The sequence below is a fragment of the Erpetoichthys calabaricus genome, chromosome 11 (assembly GCF_900747795.2).
Source record: "Erpetoichthys calabaricus chromosome 11, fErpCal1.3, whole genome shotgun sequence".
Classification (NCBI taxonomy): Eukaryota; Metazoa; Chordata; class Cladistia; order Polypteriformes; family Polypteridae; genus Erpetoichthys; species Erpetoichthys calabaricus.
Window position 1 is genome coordinate 80,606,328 of NC_041404.2, and position 27,068 is coordinate 80,633,395.

The 27,068-nt window shown below is 41.5% G+C and overlaps 1 protein-coding gene across 2 annotated transcripts in view; it reads right to left on the reverse strand.

Annotated features, from left to right (window-relative positions):
• The window catches only part of LOC114660621 (U8 snoRNA-decapping enzyme-like), a 32,341-nt gene extending 12,575 nt beyond the window's left edge, over nt 1-19,766 (reverse strand). Inside the window, exons 1-2 of one of the 2 annotated variants that reach the window (XM_051933648.1) lie at nt 19,396-19,766; nt 139-396 (exon numbers count right to left, since the gene is read on the reverse strand). In XM_051933648.1, the coding sequence (XP_051789608.1) occupies nt 139-396; nt 19,396-19,527 (390 nt within the window). In that variant the 5' untranslated portion in view covers nt 19,528-19,766. Of the gene's footprint in view, nt 1-138; nt 403-19,395 lie in introns of both variants that reach the window. The other variant, XM_051933647.1, reaches the window with a different exon arrangement.
• Between the last annotated feature and the right edge of the window lie 7,302 nt (nt 19,767-27,068).

Below are 27,068 nucleotides of genomic sequence, written 5' to 3' on the forward strand. Positions count from 1 at the left end.
GTCTTACTGCCTTTTAGTCAGAACACTGCTCTCGGGAGGATATTCTCACTCACAATTGTTAGACACAAGACAACCAACTGTAAAATTCATTCTGTAATAATTACATTTTATATTACCTATAGCATACTTATGCATTACCTCAAGTCCATGTTCCTTGGCAGAAACTGCACCTGCTTCCACCTGATGCAACTCAGCCAGACTTAGTTCTTTGGTGTAAAAATGTGTCACCAACTTCTGTGGTGAGTCTGTGACATGTGAGCACATGTGGTCAGCATCTGATAGCCTAAGTGTACATCCCACCTCTTCATAAAGCTCACGGTTTAAACCATCTTCTAAACTGCAGTCTTGAAGATCAACAAAGCCACCAGGAAATCCGATACGTCCATCAAAGCGCATCTGCATCTGCCAATTAAAAAGAGCAATAACACTGAAAACTTAAAGTAAAATAAACAATAAAATTAGTTCAACAACAATAATTATGAAACCTTATTACAATTAGGAAATTAACCAGTGGTTTGGGACAAGTTTTAGCTCAATTTTCCATTTACTGTAGCAAGTGGGGAAAGCGAAATATAGTCTGATTTTGCCAATACATTTTGTTATTTAGGGTTACAGCAAAGGGGACAAGCACACATCATCCTTGTACTGAAACTGGATTAGCCAATCATTGGTATGACATCAACACACATATTTGCATGAAAACATGCAAGTTTAGTAAAGACATTGACCAAACTAGGATTTGAGCCCTGCGTTTTGGTGCTAAGATGCAAGAGCAATACCATCTGTGTTGCCTTGTGAACCAGGTAAAATTTATTAAGTTAATACAAGCCAATACACATAAAACCTCATCATATACTCAGCATTTGGTGAAGTCTATGAATCCCTCGTTTAAAGTCATTCCATGTAAGGCATATGCAACAAAGTAGAAAATATGACTGCTTTACTATACCTGCCATTGCTAGGTCCTAAACATTATAATGCCCTGAAATGAGGGACCAGGTAGGAAAATGTTTTGGGATTTCTACATGGTGTGACTGAAATGAATGCAAATACCCTTAACGTCTGTAATATGCACTTTAACCTTTTCTAGCCTGATGAGCATCAACAACTTTTTCTGAGGTCCTCAGAAATCTCCTTTGTTCGTGCCATGATACACTTCCACAAACATGTGTTGTGAAGAGCAGACTTTGATAGATCCCTGTTCTTTAAATAACACAGGGTGCCCACTCACACCTGATTGTCATCCCATTGATTGAAAACACCTGACTCTAATTTCACCTTCAAACTAACTGGTAATCCTGGAGGTTCATATACTTTTGCCAGTCACAAATATGTAATATTCAATCATTTTCCTCAATAAATAAATAACCAAGTATAATATTTTTGTCTCATTTGTTTAACTGGTTTCTCTTTATCTACTTTTAGGACTTGAGTGAAAATCTGATGATGTTTTAGGTCGTATTTATGCAGAAATATAGAAAATTCTAAAGGGTTCACAAACTTTCAAGCACAACTGTAGCTTTAACTTTTATGATCAACTGGTACAGACACAGCATGAAACAATGTATAATTATGCCAGTTATAGACACAAGCTTTTACTACACTATGGTTTAAGAGTACTGCAAAACTTTACAGGACTCCTGCATGAATGGCTCCTAAAATTTGATCTAATCTTAATCTAAATTAGATTAGATCATGTTCAATAGTAGTAGTAAAGGTAGTACTGTATTGTCATGTGTTATTTGCATATCTAAAGATAGATGATTTAATAATGAAACATCATATGGGAAAATATTTGTTATACCAGATATTTTTCAATTTTCTCATTTGCTGAAAGAGAAATCAGATAAAGGCATTATGACAAGACAAACACAAAATAGTGCATTGTCATTTTTATTGAACAAATGGTCTAAATATTTATCGTCAAAAAAAGATAGAAAAAATATAGGAATCCTTAAATTTAGTAACTGCTTTAATCTCATTTAGCACCAATAACCTGAAACAAATGCTTCTTGCAGCTGCTGATCAGATCCACAGTGTTCAGGAGGGGTTTTGATCCATTCATTTTTCCATAAGTGTTTCAGCTCATTTTTAAATTTCTGGGATGTCTTAAAAGAACATTTTGCTTCAGACAATACAGATGAACTTCAGGACTATTTGTTACTTTTTCTCTTTAAGCCACTCCACCATTTTCTTACTCCTATGTTGAAGATCATTGTTATTTACAGGACCCAACTTCTACTGAATCACAGACAAACATCTTTTATATTCTCCTGTTCAAATTTCTCATCCAGTTTGAAAAATGGTGTCCCCTGTACAAAGACCACCTAGGCCCAGGAGATCATGATACAAAATTGTACATTATCATGATATGTATAATGTGTTTAATCAGAACGTTTTAGCTATCATTAAGACTTAAATAAAGATCTGATCACAATGTATAAGGTATTCATGTTGAAATTCAGATAATTCCAAAACCTTCAGGGCCTTTTTCTCAAAACTATATAATGTAGGATCCAAAGAATAAGTGGTCATCAAAACGTTAATTATTCCATAAGTCTATGGAGCCAAGGAGTGTTTTAAGTGAGATTTTAGTTTTCATCTCCTTTGTTGCTGCTTCTTCTGTTAAGTTAGTATGTTTTATATTTATGTGCTTTGCATCATTTACTTAATTGAAATTTCCTGCATTCCATCCTTTGAACGTGGTCAAGAAAAACTGCAGTATGTCAGTTTGCTTCTACTTAATAAGTTATTTGCATTTAATTTTATGTAATGCTGAAGGTTTGCTATTTTTGTGTTATTTAAACTTTGACTCTTTAAATCATCTTAAAAATGCATTCAGGTGTCTATGTCACATTAATGGTATTCACTTCCAAGCTCAGAGACAGCACTTCGGCAGCATTAGGGTGTATGCCTCCAACGTGTGGCTTACACCACACAGACCGTTTAGTTAAACATCACCAATTAATGTCACTCAACAGCAGTCTGAATTTGGACTGAGTGTTGCAGAGTAACATCAAGATAACGAGCTATAAACTAAACATACATGAAATGATCCATTTACTTAGGTTAAGATGCCCTTGAATATTGCGAAATCACATGCTTTCTGTGTTAGTTAAAGAAGGTCTTTACTGGTGTTCCACACTTCTTAGATGCCAGATTCAGAAAATACAGCAATGTAGATTATTCCAAAAATACAGTAACTCTGACTCAGATTACATACTTTGCTTTGCTTTAATGAAAGAAAAAAAAACTCTGCTTGTATATCTTTAAAAAAACTGCATGTTGGAGTTTTTAGCACTAGTTAAAAGATGAAATACAGCCTAAATTCTAATGTGGGTCTCGTTTTTTTTACATTTAGCTACCATAAAATCTTTAACAGTAAAAAAACAAAAAAAAAAAAAAAATCCAATTCCTTTGCACTGTATGAACTTTTACATCCCATTCTCATTGACTGCAGTCACTTTCATAGCTTCCTAGTCCTCCACCAATGAACTATGAATGTAGATAGGTTTTAGGTAGCATATTTAATTTTGTTTAAGATAATTGATAAACCATTGAGCCACATTTTTTTGCATACTAAATCCACTTTGCATGCTTAACAGGTCAGCTGCAAGAAACATTCAATACCTGATAAATCAGATGTTTGTTAGTGGAGTCTCTACACAAAACTCACTGTGTGATCCTCAGAAAAATCTGTTGATCTGTCTGTGCTCACATTTTAAAATACTTATGTGTATGTAATTAATTTCAGTGTATTCTCATCTTCTAAAGTTAATTGAGTTGGCTTTTACCACTAGAGCGCATGCCTGATAAATGTTTAAACTAAATCTGAACAACTTCTAACACTTTTAAAAAGGTTTTTAACTCCTATCCAGCCATTTTCTGAACAGAAATTTTCTCTGTGTTCATGCTATGAAACCAAACAACATTTCACCAGCTCCTACAGATGAAAACCTTTATCCAGCTCTCTTTTGAGTACAATAATGCTCCACTGAAACTCAACTTGCTCAAACAAGTGATTCTGCATTCAAACACAGGACATTCAGAGAAATGGAAAGATGTTCAAAGGGTTGCACAAGCAATACCAAGACTACAAACTGAAGGTTACAGAAAATTAAATTGCACTGCTGCTAAAGAGAAAGCTTATGTTTTCTACGTAAATTTTGCTGATAAATATATTTTCTTAATAGATGTGCTTCATGCTGGTTTGACATTGTAACTGTAACAAGTGCAAAAAAAATATCCAATCCATGCCATCACCAACCAAGGCCCAGACAACATTGCAAATAGCCACTACACAAAATTGTATTGATCTCATTAGCCATCATCCGTGTAACTGAATTGGGAAGGGTGTAGTTACTGAGGGGCAACATACTGGCACCTTAGGGAACAGTTAAATTTCCAAATATCCAACATACCAAGTTGAAAGCACAATCTCTGGATATTTTCAGAGAAGAGTCTGCACATTCTTAATGTGTCTGAGGTGTCCTGTTCTCTAGTTATTCCAGTTTTAGTTTCAAATCTTCAGTTAAATGGGGATTCTAAATTGGCCCTGTGTTAATGTGACAGTCTGTACTTTTGTCACATACTCATAATCAATCAAAGCTGCTTTGGCATACAGCAAAAAGGTAATAATGATTCCCACTATATACTGAATGCATTAAAATGCCATAGCAGGTAAAGATTCTACCTCACAGATATAATATTGCAAGTTCAAGTCCCACACCTGGTTGTTTTCCATGCAGAATATACACATTCTGCCTGTGTCTGCATGGGTTTTCCTCTAGGTACTCCTGTATGTTTTCCCACATACCAAAAGATGCAAAAGTCAACTTTAGTTGATGAAACCAAGTGTGCCCCATGTGAGTGGGCGGGTATGGGTCCCAAGATGGTTTGAGTTTTTTACTGTGTTGCTTTCTACCTTGCATTTTATTAAGTAAAGACAAATTGACAGGAAATATCAATAAACTGACATAGCATACAGAGTAACCCAACACGCCCAATCCCACCCTCTCCCACCAGTCTGAGCCAAGGGATTAAAAAAAAAATAATATCATCAAGGAGTTACACAATTGAGCCCCAACAGACCAGGATTCAATTACATTACTGGAACCACCATTAATCCACACTGCACACATCTCCAAATGTATTAAGTTGTAGAAGGAAGACTGCTAGTTGTCTACAGTGATGCATTCAGTTATCTTCTAGCGGGAGGCTAATATTAGTTGGCTGCTAGGGTACCCAGACAGAAGTGTGTTCAGAGAGTTTGAGAAGAAGCCCAGGATGGTCTAAAACAATATTTGAGATAACAGGAATACTGAAGGAAAGAAAGAAAAACCATAAGTGACATACATGTGTCCAAAAGGAAAAAGAAAGGGGGACAGTGCCAGAACATGTGGAAAAAAGAACCAGGTAAACCAAGGAAATGTAAGTAACAGAGAAGATCAGCAGAGTGGCCCATCAGAAACCGCTTGCGGGGAGTAGGGTGTGTAGAATTTTCAAGTGGGTGTGCTAGTAGTTTGGGTTTCTATAACAAAACCTGACATTGGAGGGAACTGTGTCCCATGAAAGGGGTGAAGGGAGAGGAGAAAGGTCCTTGGACCAAACAGCAATCAAGGGCAGAGGCTTATAGAATGATTTGCAAAGTAAAGAGTAGAGGGTTGAGATGTTTTTTTTTCCTGGGAGAGAAAGAACAAAACAGAGAGGACAAGGGGTGATTTGGTAGGTAGGGTAGTCAGGGAAAACCCACACATTCTGAGCACTGATTGGAGTTGCAGGTAGAAAAAGAAACTGGAACCAGGGTGATGCTTTCTGCGATGTACTTAAAGCAGCAGTTGTCCAATTTCAGATGATGCAAATATTGCCAATCTTCGCATAATCAGCCACTAAGATACTCTATAAAGAAAGGTATTTGGAAGCACTTCAACATTATTGTCAGCCTAGCAGTTTGTGATAGCATCCCAATGCTCACAACTATTACATCTGGCCTAAGAGTGGTTTGCACTTTGAAACAACACTTTAACTAGAATATGAAGATAAAGACTGTAACAGCAAAAAAAGCCAAATAACTATGCGATGCAAAACTTGCTGTGCAGACTTTGATCTGAACTATTCAGATCACAGAGTTTCTTCTATTTTAACTTCTACTGTTTAAAATGTCTGGTTTCTCTGCAAATAAAACATACTGTACGTATAGAGGTTAATAAAGTTTGCTGTTATCTCACTGAAAATGATTTGTTATTTACCTACCCTAGCAATCACTAAGGGGTTGGATTTGTTTTTTTTTTTTTATTTATTTTAATAGGTTGAGGGATTGAGATACTTAGCCAGGTTCTTCTTCTTCTTTCGGCTGCTCCTGTTAGGGGTTGCCACAGCAGATCATCTTTTTCCATATCACCCTGTCTTCTGCATCTTGCTCTATTATTATCTATTATTATCAGACAGTTTTGGCGAGCGCCCTCTTCTATGAGGTGGTGTGCTGGGGAGGCAGAATTAAGAAGAAAGATGCCTCACGCCTGGACAAACTGGTGAGGAAGGCAGGCTCTATTGTTGGCATGGAGCTGGACAGTTTAACATCTGTGGCAGAGCGACGGGCGCTCAGCAGGCTCCTATCAATTATGGAGACTCCACTGCATCCACTAAACAGTGTCATCTCCAGACAGAAGAGCAGCTTCAGCGACAGACAGATGTCACTGTCCTGCTCCACTGACAGATTGAGGAGATCGTTCCTCCCCCAAACTATGTGACTCTTCAATTCCACCCGGGGGGGTAAAAGTTAACTTTTAACATTATACAAAGTTATTGTCTTTTTTTTACCTGCATTATTATCAATCTTTAATTTAATATTGTTCATTGTATCAGTATGCTGCTGCTGGAGAATGTGAATTTTCCATTAGGATTAATAAAGTATCTATCTATCTATTACACCCTTCACCTGCATGTCCTCTCTCACCACATCCATAAACCTTCTCTTAGGCCTTCCTCGTTTCCTCTTGCCTGGAAGCTCTACCCTTTTCCCAGTATACCCAGCATCTCTCCTCTGCACATGTCCAAACCAACACAATCTCGCCTCTCTGACTTTGTCACCCAACCGTCCAACATGAGCTGATCCTCTAATGTACTCATTTCTAATCCCATCCACCCACGTCACACCCAATACAAACCTTAACATCTTTAACTCTGCCACCTCCAGCTCTGTCTCCTGCTTTCCGATCAGTGCCACCGTCTCCAACCCATATAACATAGCTGGTCTCACTACCGTCCAGTAGACCTTCCCTTTCACTCTTGCTGATACCCGTCTGTCACAAATTATTCCTGACACTCTTCTCCACTTATTCCACCCTGCCTGCACACTCTTTTTCACCTCTCTTCCACAATCCCCATTACTCTGAATTGTTGATCCCAAGTATTTAAACTCATCCACCTTTGCCAACTCTACTCCCTGCATCCTCACCTTTCCACTGACCTCCCTCTTATTCACACACATGTATTCTGTCTTGTTCCTACTGACCTTTATTCCTCTCCTCTCATCCATATTACTAACCGAGAATGCTAAACGGGATCCATATTACTAACCGAGAATGCTAAACCGGATGATGGACGCAGGCACATCCGGCAATGGGCCGTAGCTGCAAAAAGACGACAGGCACCGGACGGGACACACACCAAGAGGGGGATTCAACAAGACACAGGAACACAAAAAGAAAGAAGACGCTCGCGCGACAACAATCCTCAACACACACACACATCCATAAGAAGTGACACCCAAAGCCACATATTCTAAAGTGAACATCAACACCTTCACACTAGACAGCATAGGTGTCAGCATTGGTGGATCTCCTTACAATAAAGCACTATTAACCGTTCAACTGCAGAAAAGGAAACATATTAACAGTGACTGCGATCCTCCTTATTACTTATCCATATTTCGCATGCTGAGAAAGAAACAAGTCATGAATACACGGTCACGGGTACAAAACGAAAAGGAAAGGATAACAGGAACAAACACACGAACACGAAAGAAACAACAAAATAGACGGCTGTGCAGCATAGGTGGATCTCATTACAATAAGGCCCTATTAACCGTTCAACCGCAGAAAAGGCTCCATATTAACAGTGAGTGCAATACTCCTTATTACTTATCCATATTTCTAAAAGAAAAAATGTCTCGACTCCAAAAATGCAAAGCTCAACTAAAGCTTCTAACTAACGATGTACCTAAAAGTAAAAACTTTATGAACTGCATTAGATCCTACAATAGTCCATTTGCTTTTGCATCTACCGGAGTAAATATCAGGCCACCAAAAGGCAATGGCCCATACTGCTTTCGCATATGTGCACAAATACTGCATCGCATTGGAACAGTGCACCCTGAAACAAATCAACAACGCAAATATGCACAAATCTACATCCTAGATCCACATGACGCAAACTATCAATCAAAGTGCTGCATCGCAACAGGCACGGATTCAAAACGAAACACCTCCCGTCTCAGACATACGTTAATGGCAGCGAAGGGTACAACGGGCTTCTCACACAGCACAGGCAAATCGATTACAGCTCCAAAACAACACGTCCCAAACAACGTTCCCTCTAAGCTGCGCTAGCGTGCGCTGGCGCACCAACTGTTTAACCTTGGCGCACAACTTTTAATCCTAGCGCACGTGGCGGCCGATTTGTTAATTTTCGTAAAATCACGTGCCGGCGGACTGCGGCCTGGCGGGAATCCTGTTGCCTGCGTGACTCGGGAGTCTCGGGCTACATGATTCAATCGGCATAATAACGAAGTAAACTTTGGCCTTGGGCGAAGTTGGGCCTTGGCTGGTGTAATATGGCATGTGACCGGTGACCGCGTGATTGGTGCACTTTCCCACCATTCAGCTGGTCTATATTTCAATTAAAGTCCATGATGTTGTCTACTGAAAGGTCGGAAGTTCCGGTCCGGTCCAGTTCGCATTCATAACGTTCGTTAAATTACTGTTTTCGCAAATTCGCAGTAAAAAATAAAAATTTGAACTTTACAATTTCTTTTCATTATTTATGAAAATGTCGAAGCGCAAAGCTCAAGATGAACTGCTATGTAATGCAACAAAGAGAAGCCGCAATAACTTCAAGAAGGAATGGTTAACAGATTATTCGGTTGAAACCATCCTGCCAAATGGGTCCGGACATAAGAATGTGAAACTCGGAGAAATTTTTAAATATCGTGAAACGGAAGACGTTGTTTGTACGTTTTGTCTTAAAGCAGGAGTTGACGGAGAATGGAGTTCAGGAAAGAAATGGGGTGAATGGAAAATTGATTACTTGAAGCGTCACGTAAGTCACAAAATTCATCTGGATGCTGTCACGAAACTTCGAAATCAGAATCGTGGATTCATACAAAATTTTTTAAAAGAAACGCCTGAAGATAGGATTGTTAGACAAGAATTGAATGAACGTGACAGATCGAATCCCGAAGCGGTAAAGGTGTTGATTGACAATGTTTTACTTGCAGTTAAGTTGAATGCATCCATGCTGTCTGTGCAAGAAATTCATGACCATGTGGCAAAATACACAGAAATTCCTGAATGTTGGAGAAGCAAAAATTATGCTTTTGAATTCATTGAATGCATTAACAATGTTGTAAAAACAGAAGTTTTAAATGAAATTAGAGAATCTGATTTCCACACACTTATGGTGGATGAAAGTACAGATATTTCTGTTTCAAAAATGCTGATTATGTACATCAAATTTAGAAAAACTACTGATAAAATTCATAAAACTGTTTTTGCTGGAATTACCAAATTGACTGCTTGTAACAGTACAGCAATAGTTGAGGCAATAAGGAGATTTTATAATGAGAATAACTTGGACATAAATCGCATGGTCATGTTTACATCTGATGGTGCATCTGTGATGCTTGGAAAGCATAATGGTGTTGCTGCTATATTAAGACAATCAATTCCTCACTTGCTAGAGCAGCACTGTGTAGCTCACCGAGAAGACCTAGGAATTGATGATGCTTGGAAACAGTTACCATTAATGAGGGAAATTGAAACTCTCATAAGAACAGTATATACACTGTTCAGTAGATCAAGTGTAAAAAAAAATAAATTTCAGGAAATGGCCAGTGCTGCAGACTGTAATGCTGTTTCATTTAGACCTATAAATGAAGTTAGATGGCTCTCAAGACACTTTGCTGTACTTGCCTTGAATAGGAGTTATGACATTTTGTTAGAATATTGCAAAGAACAAGTAGAAGAGGACAATGATCCAGTTCACAAATATTGTATTGATAAATTAAGCAAACCTGAATATCGTGTGGCATTACATATCCTATGTGATGTACTTGGTGAACTGGCAGAACTGTGCAAAATTTTCCAGAGAAGTGCTTTAACCACTGTAGAGGCATATCAATTTGCCAAAGCTAAAATCAGGAAACTGAGGTCTCAGTATCTGGGGGAACACGTGCATTTCAGTGACACTGTAAAAGATTTAGTTGCTTCTTCCCCATCTCCAGTAAAAACAGATAACATTCTTAAATTTATTAAGCAAATTTGTGATCATTTGGACAGAAGATTTCCTGCTGATGAATTAAAAGACTGGTCCATATTTGATAAAGACCATTTCTGTAATCAAAGAAATCTGGATGATTTTGCTTTTGGTCATGAAAATCTTGCACAGCTGGCTAAGCGTTACTCTGTCTTGTTCAAGAAAGATGAGAAGATTTTTGCCAAGGATGTTTGTAAAGAATTTTCGGATTTCAAATGCATCGTTTCAGAGAAAATGAAAGCTGGATTAATGAATACATTTCAGGACATACTAGCATTCACCCAGCAGGAGCAGGAGCAATTCAAAGGACTAAATCTTTTGCTTGATGTTTGTGGAACTTTTCAAGCTTCCAGTGCTGATTGTGAAAGGGGGTTCAGCTTGATGAACGCCATTAAAGTTAAGACCAGGAATCGCTTGGACAGTGATCACCTGGAAAATCTTATGCGAATTAAACTGTACACAGCAGCTGGATATGATGTAAATATCAACAGTGTTTATAAGTTTTGGAAAAAAGAAAAGGGAAGAAGAGAAAGACTGTAAGACATGTACAGAAATAGACATTCATGATACATGTACAAGACTTCAAGTTTGATTTTAAGTTACCACACTGTTTCACTTGAAACTTACTGATTTGGGATTATGACTATCTATTGGTAATTTAATAAATTGGTATTAATATTTATAATGCTTAACTTTTGAATTTTCAAGTAATTTTACTTTGTAATTCTAAATAACATACTTTGTAAATGACATACTTCATCGCCACTAAAACGAAGGCCTACAGAAGCGTTGATAAAAAGCGCAATCAACCGATGTTGGTAAAATAACAAATCGAAGCCGGTAAGGAGAAAGTGGCTCACAAGTTTTGAAATTGATAAAATTTTGGCTCACAAAAAAAAAATTTGGCTCACAACACCCAAGTCCTTAGAGGGAACGTTGGTCCCAAATACTACACATGCAACAACGCGCCTCTCAAACGGCACAAGCAAAACACACCAGGAAAATTCATTCGGATTAATGAATGTCATTTGCAATCATTGTCATTCAGTTCACTTCCCTGAAGAAACAACTGGCAATACAAGTTATACATTTACACGTTGTTGTCAAAAGGGTCAAATTAGACTGCCTTCTTTACATTCATATACTGAATATCTACAGAAGCTAATGACTGACGATGTACCTGAAAGTGAAATCTTTATCAACTACATTAGATCCTAAAAATCGGTATCCACTATGAACATTAACGGTGGCACTGCACGTGACATCCGTCTTGAAAAAATGTTGTTTATTGATGAATGTTCAATGGCATGAAGTCACTTACTCAACACCATTCATAAACTTCTACAAACGTTTATGAATAATAATATTCGATTTGGAGGAAAGGTACTTTTATGAGGAGGAGATTTTAGACAGTGATTAGCTATTCTTCCAGATGCCATGCACTCAGCTATTGTTCAGTGCACCTTAAAATACGCAGACAATTGGCATTGCTTTCAAAAGATACAGTTAGTAAAAAAGATACGATGTCCAGAACCAGATCATAACAATTGCTTATTACAACTGAGAGATGGTACACTCACCAATACAGATGGACTTCAGCCACATATTATTACAATTCCTCAAGCCTTTATCTGCGACGACTTAGTTACAGAGAGATTTGGAACAGCAATCTCATTAGACCAAATGACCCTTTTAACACAACGCACTATATTATGTCCAAAAAATATTAATGTGGAAAACATAAATACCCAAGTCATTCCATTACTTCCTGGAGAGACACAACTCTTTCTAAGCTCTGACAAACTTGACTCTGATCACAACAATAACCATCTTAAATGACCTTACAAGTTCTGAGCTGGAATTACCTTTTACACTTAAACGGCGTGTACAAAGAAATTTTCAAATAAACCTTTACACTGTGCCACACACTTTATTGTTTGCTTTCTATTTGCATCATCTACACCGTCACACTATTCTATATCTCATTCATACATCACGCTCTTTGTCATTCCCAACACCAGGGGTTGGCGAGCGAAGCGAGCAGGGGGCGGAGCCCCCTAGTATGTATAGATAGATAGATAGATAGATAGATAGATAGATAGATAGATAGATAGATAGATAGATAGATAGATAGATAGATAGATAGATAGATAGATAGATAGATAGATAGATAGATAGATAGATCGATCGATCGATCGATCGATCTGTGGTCCCAGCAGCTACATGGTCTGCCCCTGCTAAGGTATTCAGGCGTAAGTACTGAGGGGTGAATACAGTATGTAAAACAAGGTTAATAAAATAAAGAGCAGTATAGGGTCATTTTTTCTTGTTCACCAATAACAAAGAACTTTGCAGGCTAGAGTTGTTTATGTTAACCGGAGGAGAGTTTACAAGTCGACAATACCTCCTGAAAGAAAAAAAATGTGGAAGTGTGAAAAGGGCCCATTAAACCAGCTATTCTTTTGTGTGTGGGTTTCCTCTTTAAGCAGTTCTACCTATGTTTTTGCAGCATTTTGCTTCACTATCTATTGTAAAGCATTTTCCCATCACTATCACCATCAAATGATATCCAAGTTTCAGAGATTTATAGCAGCTTCTCAGATCTATAGCAATTCTTCTTTTGTATCTTTACTACAGTCTTCACACACTGAAGGCAGCAAGTAAACTACAGTAATCCCTCGCTACATCGTGCTTCGCCTTTCACGGCTTCACTCCATCGCGGATTTTATATGTAAGCATATTTAAATATATATCGCGGATTTTTCGCTGCTTCGCGGGTTTCTGCGGACAATGGGTCTTTTAATTTCTGGTACATGCTTCCTCAGTTGGTTTGCCCAGTTGATTTCATACAAGGGACGCTATTGGCAGATGGCTGAGAAGCTACCCAGCTTACTTTTCTCTTTCTCTTGCGCTGACTTTCTCTGATCCTGACATAGGGGGATTGAGCAGGGGGGCTGTTCGCACACCTAGACGATACGGACGCTCGTCTAAAAATGCTGAAAGATTATCTTCACGTTGCTATCTTTTGTGCAGCTGCTTCCTGAAACGACCTGCTGCACGGTGCTTCGCATACTTAAAAGCACGAAGGGCACGTATTGATTTGTGCTTGAAAAACAAACTCTGTCTCTCTCTATCTCTCTCTCTCTTTGTCTGCTCCTGACGGAGGGGGTGTGAGCTGCCGCCTTCAACAGCATTGTGCCGCGGTGCTTCGCATACTTAAGCCAAACAGCCCTATTGATTTGTTTGCTTTTCTCTCTATCTCTGTGACAGTCGCTGCTCCTGACACGCACTCCTTTGAAGAGAAAGATATGTTTGCATTCTTTTAATTGTGAGACGGAACTGTCATCTCTGTCTTGTCATGGAGCACAGTTTAAACTTTTGAAAAAGAGACAAATGTTTGTTTGCAGTGTTTGAATAACATTCCTGTCTCTCTACAACCTCCTGTGCTTCTGCGCAAATCTGTGACCCAAGCATGACAATATAAAAATAACCATATAAACATATGGTTTCTACTTCGCGGATTTTCTTATTTCGCGGGTGGCTCTGGAACACAACCCCCGCGATGGAGGAGGGATTACTGTACACTTAAACAGTAAATTAGTACATATCTGCTTTATTTTTGCCCTCACAATCAGCAATCTGTGTCTAGCTTGCTCCCTACTTATAGCATTCATTGTTGTTCTTACAGTATCCCTTGCTTCCCCCTCTTGAATCTTAAAACAACAATCCTTCAATTTTTTTATTTACCTATTACATTCCATTATATTTTATGTGCATACACTTAAATTTTACTTATACTTGAGGTACACCTCTGTTCACACTATTCTAACACCCCAGGTTTCAATTTGGAAGTACCTCGCCTTACTTAAGTTTGATGACACAACAACACAACTGCACATACAAATCCATAGTACAGTATCTCTATCAGTTCTGTTCCTGTTGTACTATACACATGTTTTACTAGCATTTATTATAACTTTTATTTTTTGGAATATGCACATGAAAAAATGGCAATGTGAATGAATACCTGTCATAAATCTTTTAATCTCTTAAATCACTTTTTTACAACCTGATGTACAAAAGTAAAATGGATCCTAATCAACTTGCTTTGCATGATCAAATTATACCTGCCTGGATATTCTCAAAATACATTTTCTCCTAGTTAGAGCTGTTGTTACAGCTGTGTAAGAAACTCTTGTGGACATAATCAAACTGCATACACATGCACACAACCAAAGTCACACCAGGTCAGTTTTGCGCAGCCATTCAGGCATTTTCAAACTGCATACACATGCACACAACCAAAGTCACACCAGGTCAGTTTTGCGCAGCCATTCAGGCATTTGAGACCTCTTAGACCAAAGTCAGTACAGAATGGCTGTAATGGCTACAGGTACTTGCATCAGCTCAGTATATTTATTTATTTTTTCAAGGTGACTTGCAACATTGGAGATACAATTGGTTACATTTCTTTCGGTTTTTCCAGTTGCAGCACACAGGCAGGTGAAGAGACTTTCTTATGGTCACAAACCAACAACATCACGGTTTGACAACAACAACACGTTTGGGCCTACCAGGCCTGACCGGCATCCTCCCCCACCATCGAAGCCAACTCACCACCAGGTAGTGATCAGTTGACAGCTCCGCCCCTTTCGTCACCTGAGTGTCCAAGACATGTGGCCGCAAGTCCGATGACACGACCACAAAGTCGATCATCGAACTGAGGCCTAGGGTGTCCTGGTGCCAAGTGCACATATGAACACCCCTATGCTTGAACATGGTGTTCGTTATGGACAATCCGTGATGAGTACAGAAGTCCAGTAACAAAACACCGCTCGGGTTCAGATCGGGGGTACCATTCCTCCCAATCACGCCCTTCCAGGTCTCACTGTCATTGCCCACGTGAGCATTGAAGTCTCCCAGCAGAACGAGGGAGTCCCCAGAAGGTATGCCGTCTAGCACCCCCTCCAGGGACTCCAAAAAGGGTGGGTACTCCGAACTGCTGTTCGGTGCATACGCATAAACAACAGTTAGGACCCGTCCCCCCACCCGAAGGCGGAGGGAGGCTACCCTCTCGTCTACGGGGTAAACCCCAATGAACAGGCTCCAAGTCGGGGGGCAATAAGTATACCCACACCCGCTCGGCGCCTCTCACCGGTGGCAACTCCAGAGTGGTAGAGAGTCCAGCCAATCTCAAGGAGATTGGTTCCAGAGTCCAAGCTGTGCGTCGAGGTGAGTCCGACTATATCTAGCCAGAACCTCTCAACCTCGCGCACTAGCTCAGGCTCCTTCCCCTTCAGAGAGGTGACATTCCACGTCCCAAGAGCCAGCTTCTGTAGCTGAGGATCGGACCGCCAAGGTCCCCGCCTTCGGCCACCACCCAACTCACACAGCACCCGACCTCCTTGGCCCCTCTCATAGGTGGTGAGCCCATGGGAAGGCGGACCCACGTTGCCTCTTCGGGCTGTGCCCGGCCGAGCCCCATGGGTGCAGGCCCGGCCACCAGGCGCTCGCCATCGAGCCCCACCTCCAGGCCTGGCTCCAGAGGGGAATCCCGGTGACCCGCGTCCGGGCAAGGGAAAACGCCGTCCAAAGTTTTCATTCATCATAGGAGGTTTGAACCGCTCTTCGTCTCTTCCCTCACCTCGGACCAGTATGCCTTGGGTGACCCTACCAGGGGCATAAAGCCCCGGACAACAGAGCTCCTAGGATCATTGGAACACACAAACCCCTCCACCACGATAAGGTGGCGGTTAAAGGAGGGGTTGTGAGGGTCTGCTGGGAACGTCTGGCAGAGCCCCCTGTCAGAAGTAGCTTCAACTCCCACCTCCGGCAGAACTTCGACCACATCCCGAGGGAGGTGGGGGACATTGAGTCCGAATGGGCCATGTTCCGTGCCTCTATTGTTGAGGCAGCTGACCGGAGCTGTGGCCGTAAGGTGGTTGGTGCCTGTCGTGGCGGCAATCCCCGAACCCGCTGGTGGACACCGGCGGTGAGGGATGCCGTCAAGCTGAAGAAAGAGTCCTACAGGACCCTTTTGTCCTGTGGGACTCTGGAGGCAGCTGATAGGTATCGGCAGGCCAAGCAGAATGGAGGCCATGGAGAACAACTTTCGGACGGCTTCGAGGAGATTCTGGTCCACTGTCCAGCGTCTCAGGAGGGGGAAGCAGTGCAGTGTCAACACTGTATATGGTGGTGATGGTGCGCTGCTGACATCGACTTGGGACGTTGTGGGTCGGTGGGGGGAGTACTTCGAAGACCTCCTCAATCCCATTAACATGCCTTCCAATGAGAAAGCAGAGCCTGGGGACTCAGAGGTGGGCTCTCCCATCTCTGGGACTGAGGTCACCGAGGTGGTCAAAAAACTCCTTGGTGGCAGGGCCCCGGGGGTGGATGAGATACAACTGGAGTTCCTCAAGGCTCTGGATGTTGTAGGGCTGTCTTGGTTGACACGTCGCTGCTACATCGCATGGACATCAGGGACAGTGCCTCTGGATTGGCAGACTGGGGTGGTGGTCCCCCTCTTTAAGAAAGGGGACCAGAGGGTGTGTTCCAACTACAGAGGGATCACACTCCTCAGCCTCCCTGGAAAAGTCTATTCAGGGGTCCTGGAGAGGAGGGTCCGTCGGATAGTCGAGCCTCGGATTCAGGAGGAACAGTGTGGTTTTCGTCCTGGTCGCGGAACAGTGGACCAGCTCTACACCCTTAGCAGGGTCCTGGAGGGTGCATGGGAGTTTGCCCAACCAGTCTACATGTGTTTTGTGGACTTGGAAAAGGCATTCGACCGTGTCCCTTGGGGAATCCTGTGGGGGGTACTCCGAGAGTATGGGGTACCGGACCCCCTGATAAGGGCTGTTCGGTCCCTGTACGATCGGTGCCAGAGCTTGGTCCGCATTGCCGGCAGTAAGTCGAACCCATTTCCAGTGAGAGTTGGACTCCGCCAGGGCTGCCCTTTGTCACCGATTCTGTTCATAACTTTTATGGACAGAATTTCTAGATGCAGCCAGGGTGTTGAGGGGGTCCGGTTTGGTGGACTCAGGATTGGGTCACTGCTTTTTGCAGATGATGTTGTCCTGTTTGCTTCATCAGGCCGTGATCTTCAGCTCTCTCTGGATCGGTTCGCAGCCGAGTGTGAAGCGGCTGGGATGGAAATCAGCACCTCCGAATCCAAGACCATGGTCCTCAGCCAGAAAAGGGTGGAGTGCCCTCTAAGGGTTGGGAGCGAGATCCTGCCTCAAGTGGAGGAGTTCAAGTATCTTGGGGTCTTGTTCACGAGTGAGGGAAGAATGGAGCGTGAAATCGACAGGTGGATTGGTGCAGCATCCGCAATGATGCAGGCTCTGCATCGGTCTGTCGTGATGAAAAAGGAGCTGAGCCGCAAGGCGAAGCTCTCAATTTACCAGTCGATCTATGTTCCCACCCTCACCTATGTTCATGAGCTATGGGTAGTGACCGAAAGAACAAGATCGCGAATACAAGCGGCTGAAATGAGTTTCCTCCGCAGGGTGTCTGGGCTTTCTCTTAAAGATAGGGTGAGAAGCTCAGTCATCCGGGAGGGGCTCTGAGTAGAGCCGCTGCTCCTCCGCATCGAGAGGAGTCAGATGAGGTGGCTCGGGCATCTGATCAGGATGCCTCCAGGACGCCTCCCTGGTGAGGTGTTCCGGGCACGTCTAACTGGGAGGAGGCCCCGGGGAAGACCCAGGACACGCTGGAGGGACTATGTCTCTCGGCTGGCCTGGGAACGCCTTGGGATTCTCCCGGAATAGCTAGAAGAAGTGGCCGGGGAGAGGGAAGTCTGGGCATCTCTGCTCAAGCTGCTGCCCCCACGACCCGACCTCGGATAAGCGGAAGAGAATGGATGGATGGATGACGGTTTGAAGTCTAAAGCTTTAGCCATTACACCACATCAGTTTTTGATGCTGAAACACTTATTGCTCAAGCAACATTTTTATGCTACATTTTAGTTGTCTTGTTTGTTATGATTCCCCACCCTTAATTGCTTATTTAAGTCTTAAAACAGTCACAGTCGATGACAAAGTAACCAGCAGTTCTCTGTGTAACTTGATTCCATGTATACCTGGGCATATTCATTATATACTCATTTATTTATTAAACTGCTTCGAAGAAAACTGGGAAGTTAAAAGTGAAGGACTGAGAATTACTTAGTACTACAAATCATTTTGATGATATCTTTGGAAAGGAAAAAAATCTACATATTAATAATAACTTGACATGGCAGAATAAAACACTAACAAGTTACGACATTAAAAAAAGAACTGTTAGTGACATGAGTCGGTTTATAATTAAGCAATCGGGATGTAACAAAAATCTGCAGTCACTACAGCCCTCGAGGTCGGACTTTGCAGATTCCTTTCTTTGTGGGTAGAAGCCAGGACATTTGAAGAACGAGAACATTCCACAGTGCCACATACAAAAGCGATGAGGTGTCATGTCCTATCAGCATGTGTTCCTTCAGTTCACATCATCATAATTTAATGAAGCTATCCATCCACTATTAAAACTTTCTTGGTACTGTTTAGGGTTACAGGGGCCTGTGCCTACCCTTTATTTTTTTCAGCAAAACTAATCGAAGCTAGTGACTTATCATCTTAACCAAAATAAAGTTAATACTGATATTAATTTTTAAACGCGCACGTCGGTTACTATACAACGATTTTAACAGACTATACCTAATATATGCTCCTGGGTTTGGAATTCAGACAGTACAATTATTACAATATACTTAGTAAATGTTAACGCAATTCTACGGAACAAAAACAACACCTGAGTTGGAGTACTTTCGTATGACATTGCCTTTTTAGTTCTTAAAAACTGTTCGGTCCCGTTGTGTCATTTACTCACCAGCACAGCATATCTTACTGGAATTCTCCGGAACAGCTTCTCCTCCGAGCGGGCGTACAGCATCGCGTGACATGCGTGCTTGAAACCCTGCAAAGTGATCGACTCATGTTTGGAAATTGGTCGACAGTTCATGCTATCCTGGCGTATGTTTCACCGTTAAAGTTGCTCTTTTTCTTACTTGTAGTCTACTCTTCCTGCCTGTCAGCTACAGGCAATTGTGCATTTGTTGGCACGTGTATCTCGTCCAATCATAGCGCGCCACTGTACCTGTATACGGAACGCTGTTTGGATCAAAAATCATTCGCTTTATTCGCATTTAAGTGTCATTGACCTGTATTCGAACATGCCTTCTCGTGTCAGGCTGTAACATTTACATTTACATTTACATCATTTAGCAGACGCTCTTATCCAGAGCGACTTACAACAGTGCTTAGTAGTCTACGACTGTTCTTCGGTCTTTAAGGCTAGGATTAAATCTACTGTCATTAAACAAGTTACCGCTGACCAAGTTGTATACAAAACCCTGCTAGAAGAAAATAGTAAGTTAGTACAAAATTTTTTTTTTTGAAAAAAAAAAAAAAAAAAAAAGGGTAGAAAAAAAAAGTATGGGGACTTTAGTCCAAGTGCTGTTGAAAGAAGTGTGTCTTCAGGCGACGTTTGAAGACAGTGAGGGTCTCCGCTGTTCGTACAGCAAGAGGAAGTTCGTTCCACCACTGAGGAGCCAACACTGCTAAGAGTCTTGATGCATGTCGTCCTCTTCTTTTAAGTAAGGGTGGTTCGAGACGTGCAGTGCTTGATGTTCTGAGACAGCGAGAAGTGACACGCTGCTTGACCAGTGCTGATATGTAAGGTGGTGCAGCTCCAGTTTTGGCCTTAAAGGCAAGTGTTAGGGTTTTGAACCTGATGCGGGCAGCCACAGGGAGCCAGTGCAGGTTCCGCAGCAGAGGTGTAGTGTGCGAGAATTTGGGAATATCAAAAACGAGTCTTGCAGCTGCATTCTGGATCAGTTGAAGTGGTCGTGTTGCCTTTAGTGAAAGTCCAGACAGCAGAGAGTTGCAGTAGTCCAGCTTAGAGATGACCAAGGTCTGGACGAGAAGCTGAGTAGCCTCTGTAGTGAGAAATAAATGGGCGGTGTTTTCGATTCAGTAACGTTTAAAAAAGTACACATTATTGTAAAATAGAAGTAAGAGTGCTTCGAAATGAAAACGTTTGAAATTTGCACCTTTTTCTTCGTATTTTTAATAACATTGTTTTGCATGGCTATGTTTGTACCGTGGACCTTTACGTTTATATTAATAATCATTTTCGCTGTAGTAATTAATAGCCAGGTTTCCATCCAAGGAGTTTTTGCGAAAAAATATTTAGCGCTTCAAATTTTTTACCGATATAGCTGATGGAAATGCTAATTATCGATAAAATGTTGTACATGTCGACATAATATTTTTCCGTTTAACTTTAGCGCATAAATTCCATGTCGATACTTCAGATGTCGCAAAAACTACATTGGAAACAGTTTTTGTCGGAAAAAAGGGCTTTAACGCAAATAAATGTGTCACATTTTCATCACGTGCAATCAAAACGAGAATGGCGGAGCGGTTCGCATGGTCTGATGAAGAGAGTTTTTTTTTTTGATTAAACGTCGTTATTTTGTATTAATTCAAATTTCAGTTTTAATTAAAAACCTTAAGGGAAGCAGGTTAATTCAGTTGTTATCGCACTGAGAAGGGATGTTGAAAGGTAGGCTCACCTGTACAGATCTGATGCTGCAAACACAGCTGCATCATGGGCACTTCCAGAAGTGCCAACGCAAATGTCTCGTATCATGCACCTGTCATCAACAAGGGCCTGGAGAACAATAGATGGCCACCCTTTGCGATTAATGTAATCGCGGTAGCCTTCCGTCGGGGGAAGAATAGGCACATGCGTGCCATCCAGCGCACCGTAAATCTGTGGCACAAGATGCACCAAGGAATTGCGGTGTGCAATTTCATTGGCCTCCGCAACAGTCGGAAGTCTGATATAACGGCGCATTAATTTTTCTTTAATAGCGGTGCACACAGCATATACACATCGATGGACGGTAGTTTTACTAACCCCGAAAGTTTCTCCAACTACTCTATACTCGGCGCAGGTTGCCAGCTTGTAAAGGGCGATGGCAATCCGCTTTTGGGTTGGAACCGGTGGTCGGTGGCAACCTGTGATGGGCGCAACATCAGGACTGATGAATCCACAAAACATCTCAAACGTCGGCCGTGTCATTCTAAAATGTTGCAGCCAGAGATTTTCTGTGAAGTGTCTCTCCACCACCTCCTCCCAGAAGGTCTTATTCCGTCGTCTCTCCCATACCCGTGGGTTTCGTCGCACTGGGGTACTTTCTTCGAGCTCTAGGGCTATCAGACAAGCAACTGCTTCATTCTGCTGTCGTCTTCGGATATTATGTACAATTCCAATTATTTGTGAAACTGAAATAACAGTAAGCTGGCAAATTTAAAAAAACTCTGAATAATCTCTCCATTTCTTTGTTTCTTTGTTTAGTGGAGGGGGCGTAACGTGGAAAACAAAAGGTAGATAATTTGCGACATACACAAAATTATGTATGGAAACGGCTCAAGGGCAGATTTTTTTCGCGATACAACAAAAGTTATGCGACAGTTCGTTTTGGGGGGGGATGACGTCATCACGCACACCATTTTATCGATAAAAAGCCAGTTTGATGGAAACAGGCTGGAGACAGCAAATTTCGCACATTTGTTTTACGTATATTCTGTTTGTCGATAACAAAACGTCGCAAAAAACTGGATGGAAACTTAGCTACAGATGTATATTCAGTGCTTGAAGTGGGCCGGCACTCAGCGGTCACGGCAACTCTTCAAATTCCACAAGGCAAGTTTCATGAGAACTCCTCAATTGTGCATGGAAAACGAAAAAAAACTTTTACAAGCATCTTGGAAACGCCTGATCAGTTATTCTGTCGTGAAGCAGGCTTTGACAAAGTTCAGCTTGACTACAGTGGTGCACGATATTACCTTTTTTCTTTTCAGTTTAGTTCCTTATGATAGAGTTCTTGGAGCAATGTGTCTAAATTGTAATACCAAATATTCTGCCATGTTTTGGTACCGTCAATTTTTAAAAAAATTTCATGGTAGTTTTGTGCAGATTATGCCTGCCATTTTTAAACTGTTAAAAGACTTTCCTGCAATGGGAAGTCAGTCGCAATGTATACAAAGCCTTTCAATTTAATTACAAGTGACATTTATATTTTTCCCTTTAGCCAGCATGCTACAAGAATATCTTCTGGAAAATGGATGTTAATGAAAAATCAGGTACATTGCAAACACCCATTTCTGAAACTTGTAATTCACTTGTAGTGTTTGACTTTCACGTGTATTTTTTTTCCTTTCCTTTTTTTCCTAGGACATCCCTACTGGTTCAGTGGACTGTGGAATAGACATTTTAATGGTATTTGAATATTAACTGTAAGCTTTATGTAACTTTACATTTGTGTTTAGATCGTATATGATTTCAGTACTTTTTCTCTTATTCTCTCTCAGTATGCACTTTATCTGACCATGGAGGAACCCTTTGATCTTACTATCTGTCTTTTGTCTATTTGTTGTGTGGCATACCTTTAACTGTGGCATTCTTTTAACGTGCACTCCACTATTAATGACACCCCTTATAAAAAATGTTCATTTTAAAAATATGTATTTCTTGATGAGGGCTTTGTTTTTCTTTGAATGAAATTGTTTCAATTAAAAGTCAGATGTTTCTAATTTTTTCAGTGCAAGATGACATTCCTTCAGCAAACAGGGATTTTTTTTTTCTAACCCTTCTTACTAATTTTTACAAGGGGTGCCAAATAATAGTGGAGAGCACTCTATATATCCTTTTTATCTTAGGATGACGTGTCTGTGACTTGCATATTACTTTAGGTAGTGTCCAGATTGGTGTATTCATAATACTCTGAAATAATTGATGTATTCTAAAAAACTATTGAGATAACCACAAACAAGTGTTTTTGTAGTGAACCACAGAGTAATTCTTACAGTGTCCACTTTTAAGAGAAAACAGGAGTGTTCAGACCAAAACCAGATAGCTTGCACAAGACAAATACTACATATGACAATTTGATGTTTTTATTTGTATGTGTCCACCGTGTAGGAGAGCAGCCTGGCTGTGTGTCTGCAGTAGGGCAGCTGACTCGAGAACAAAGGGCTGCAGAGATCAGCAGGACCTCCAGGAGGACTCAACATGAAAAACTGTTGACATGAAAAACTTGGAGTTCATCATAAAGGACCATGGAGCAGATGATCACTTGCTGGTAACTTAGTTGAGATAACAAGTAAAACTTTGTTATTGTAATCTATCTAGTAGCAAAGAGCTATGATGACTTTATAGCACCAAACTCTTGTATTTGCTTGTGCAACAGGCTTTTGTATGTGAAAAGGTTTAAATGGTTTAAAAATGATGAAGATCCTAAATGTCACAGGGTAAATACCTATATATAGCAGAAGACGAGGGGCTGACAGATGGCCTCTACAACTATCTGGATGAAGTGCTGTCAAGAGCCGTAGGTACCTTTGAAAAGATCGGCAGAGTTCACATCATTCTGGATGTGCTGATGCCAGAGGCTCATTTTGCTTCAGTGAATCTCTAATGAGTACAGAAAGTGTCTGTGTGAGTGACGTCCTCTCTGTTTCTCTGTTTGTGATCGGCTCCATTTTACTTGAACTAAATATATATAAATGTAAATACATATGTTTAAAGTGAATTTTCAAATATGCATTAATACGCTTTTAGTATTGGTAAAAGTAATTTTTTTTTTTTTAAGTGAGCGAAGAGTTTGACAGTATCACTGAGGCATTTCAACTTGGGATTCCATCTCAATGCCTCCTGTAATAAATATGTCACTTGCATTGTCTTTTGCATTTTTTATTTCTGAGTGTTAAACAGACTGTGCATAATAGAGTTGTGTATATTTGATTTAACTATTGATGTAAGTAATAAAGGACATTTTCTGTTATTGTTAAAGATTGTTCATTAAGTTCTGTATATTTGAAATGGTCTGTGTATCTGTTTTAGCCAATTCATGCATTTTTTCTTTAATTTTTACAACTGCATTGTACAGTTTTATTACTTTTGTGGAGACTGGCTCGGACACAGACAGGCAGACACGCTCATGTCACCCAACACACGTTTATTTACACTATTATTTACAATTACGATGCTACAAACCCCAATCTTCCGCAAAATCCAAGCCAACCACTCTGCCTATTCGGACCGCCTCCTTCTCTCTTTCTATCACCTTGTCCTGCTTCCACCCGACTCCAGCCTCGAATGAAGGGAGGCAGCCCCTTTTATCTGTACCCGGATGTGTTCCAGGTGTGCACAGGCAATCCCACGGACACGCCCCAGTGTGGCAGAAATGCCGTCTGTCCTCCCAGAAGCACTCCGGGTGTTCCATCTCTTCTTCCCCCCAGCACTTCCTGGTGTGGCGGAAGTACTGGGGTCCAGGGTCCTTCCAAGCCCTGTACCCGTGGCCCCCAATACAACCAGGGCGGACGCCCCCTCGCGATCTGGAGGAGGAATGAGCCCTCCTCCTGTCTTCCTGGGCGTCCTGGCCGGGCATGAGCCCCGTCCGGGTGCCACACTTTTTTGAACATTAAAAGCAAACATCTCTATCCCCATTACATATTATTTATATGTAATATATAGAAGTGAAAGTGCTTCAGTATATTTCCTGATCAGTCTTGTTTGTTAGAAAGCATAAAGAAGATTAATTTTTCTTTCAGTTCAACTGACCCATCATTTATTGTTAATTGTAAATATTTTTTGAAATGGTTGTACAATTTATACTGAGTGTTTTCATTTGTGCTGGCCCAATCAACTTGTGTATTAACACAACTAGAATTGATAGATTTGAGCAGAGCCTCCACTTGTATCAACACAGTCTACAAATGGCACGCTGGACTCATCGGTAATCCCACAGGATAAAACAGCTTGGAAACTGAGCATCCTCATCAAGACTTTGCTGTTCATTTACAAACATAGTCTACAACAATAAGGGTCTTACTTATCTTTATTTAGGAGCCACATTTTCAATAAAACTTGCATTGTCTTTAACTGAAAATGCAGCCTTTATATATAGGAACAAAATGAATGGAAAAGGATTGTATACTCATGATAAATGGAAAGGCAAAACCTTTGAAGCTCAGTATTCTAAAACCATAACTCACAGCTAGAACCTTGTTATTCTGAGGTCTTGACATTAAGTGTGTGTCTGTGTTTATGTATGTGTGTATATATAAACTGCTCAAAAAAATTAAAGGAACACTTTGAAAACACGAGTCCCATGTGTTTGAAAAAAATCCCGCTGGATATCACTACTGTTATGGACTGATATGGGAATGTGTTAGGAACAAAAGGATGGAAATGAAAATTATCAGCCTACAGAGAGAGGGCTGAATTCAAAGACAACCTGAAAATCAAAGGGAAAAAATGATGCAGCAGGTAGGCAGGCAAGTCCATTTTGCCGAAATTTCATTGCAGCAACTCCAATTTGTACTCTGTTTTTATGGCCCCCACATGCTTGTATGCATGCCTGACAACGTCCTAATGAGATGACGGATGGTGTCCTGGGGGGATCTCCTCCCAGATCTAGACCAGGGTATCACTGAGCTCCTGGACAGTCTGAGGCCTCAGATAGACCGAAACATAATGTGACACCCAGAGGTGTTCTGTTGGATTGAGGTCAGGCGAGTGAGCGTGGGGGCCAGTCAATGGTATCAATTTCTTCATCCTCTCGCCACATGAGGCTGGGCATTGTCGTGCACCAGGAGGAACCAGCATAGGGTCTGACAAAGGGTCCAAGGATTTCATCCCGATGCCTAATGGCAGCCAAGGTGCCGTTGTCTACCCTGTAGAGGTCTATGCATCCCTCCATGGATATGCCTCCCTAGACCATCACTGACCCACCACCAGACCGGTCATGCTGAACGATGTCACAGGCAGCATAACGTTGTCCACAGCTTCTCTAGACCCTTTCACGTCTGTCACGTGCTCAGGGTGAACCTGCTCTCATCTGTGAAAAGCACAGGGTGCCCACCAGTGGTGAACCTGCCAATTCTGGTATTCTATGGCAAATGCCAATCGAGCTCCATGGTGCCCACTAGAGGATATTGGGCCCTTAGGCCACCCTCATGAAATCTGTTTCTGATTGTTTGGTCAGAGACATTCACACCAGTGGCCTGCTGGAGGTTATTTTGTAGGCTCTGGCTGTACTCATCCTGCTTCTCCTGGCCCAAAGGAGCAGATACCAGTGGGTCCTGCTGATGGGTTAAGGACCTTCTATGAAGGGCCCTGTCCTGCTCTCCTAGAGTAACTGCTTGTCTCCTGGAATCTTCTCCATGCCCTTGAGACTGTGCTGGAAGACACAGCAAACCTTCTGGCAATGGCACGTATTGCTGTGCCTGCCATCCTGAAGAAGTTGGACTACCTGTGCCAGCTCTGTAGGGTCCAGCTATGGCCTCATGCTACCAGTAGTGACAATGACCGTAGCCAAATGCAAAACGAGTGACACAACAGATGAGGAGGGAAAAATGGCAGTAGCCTCCCTCCACCTGTTAAACCATTCATTCCTGTTTTGGGGGTCGTCTCATTGTTGCCCCACTAGT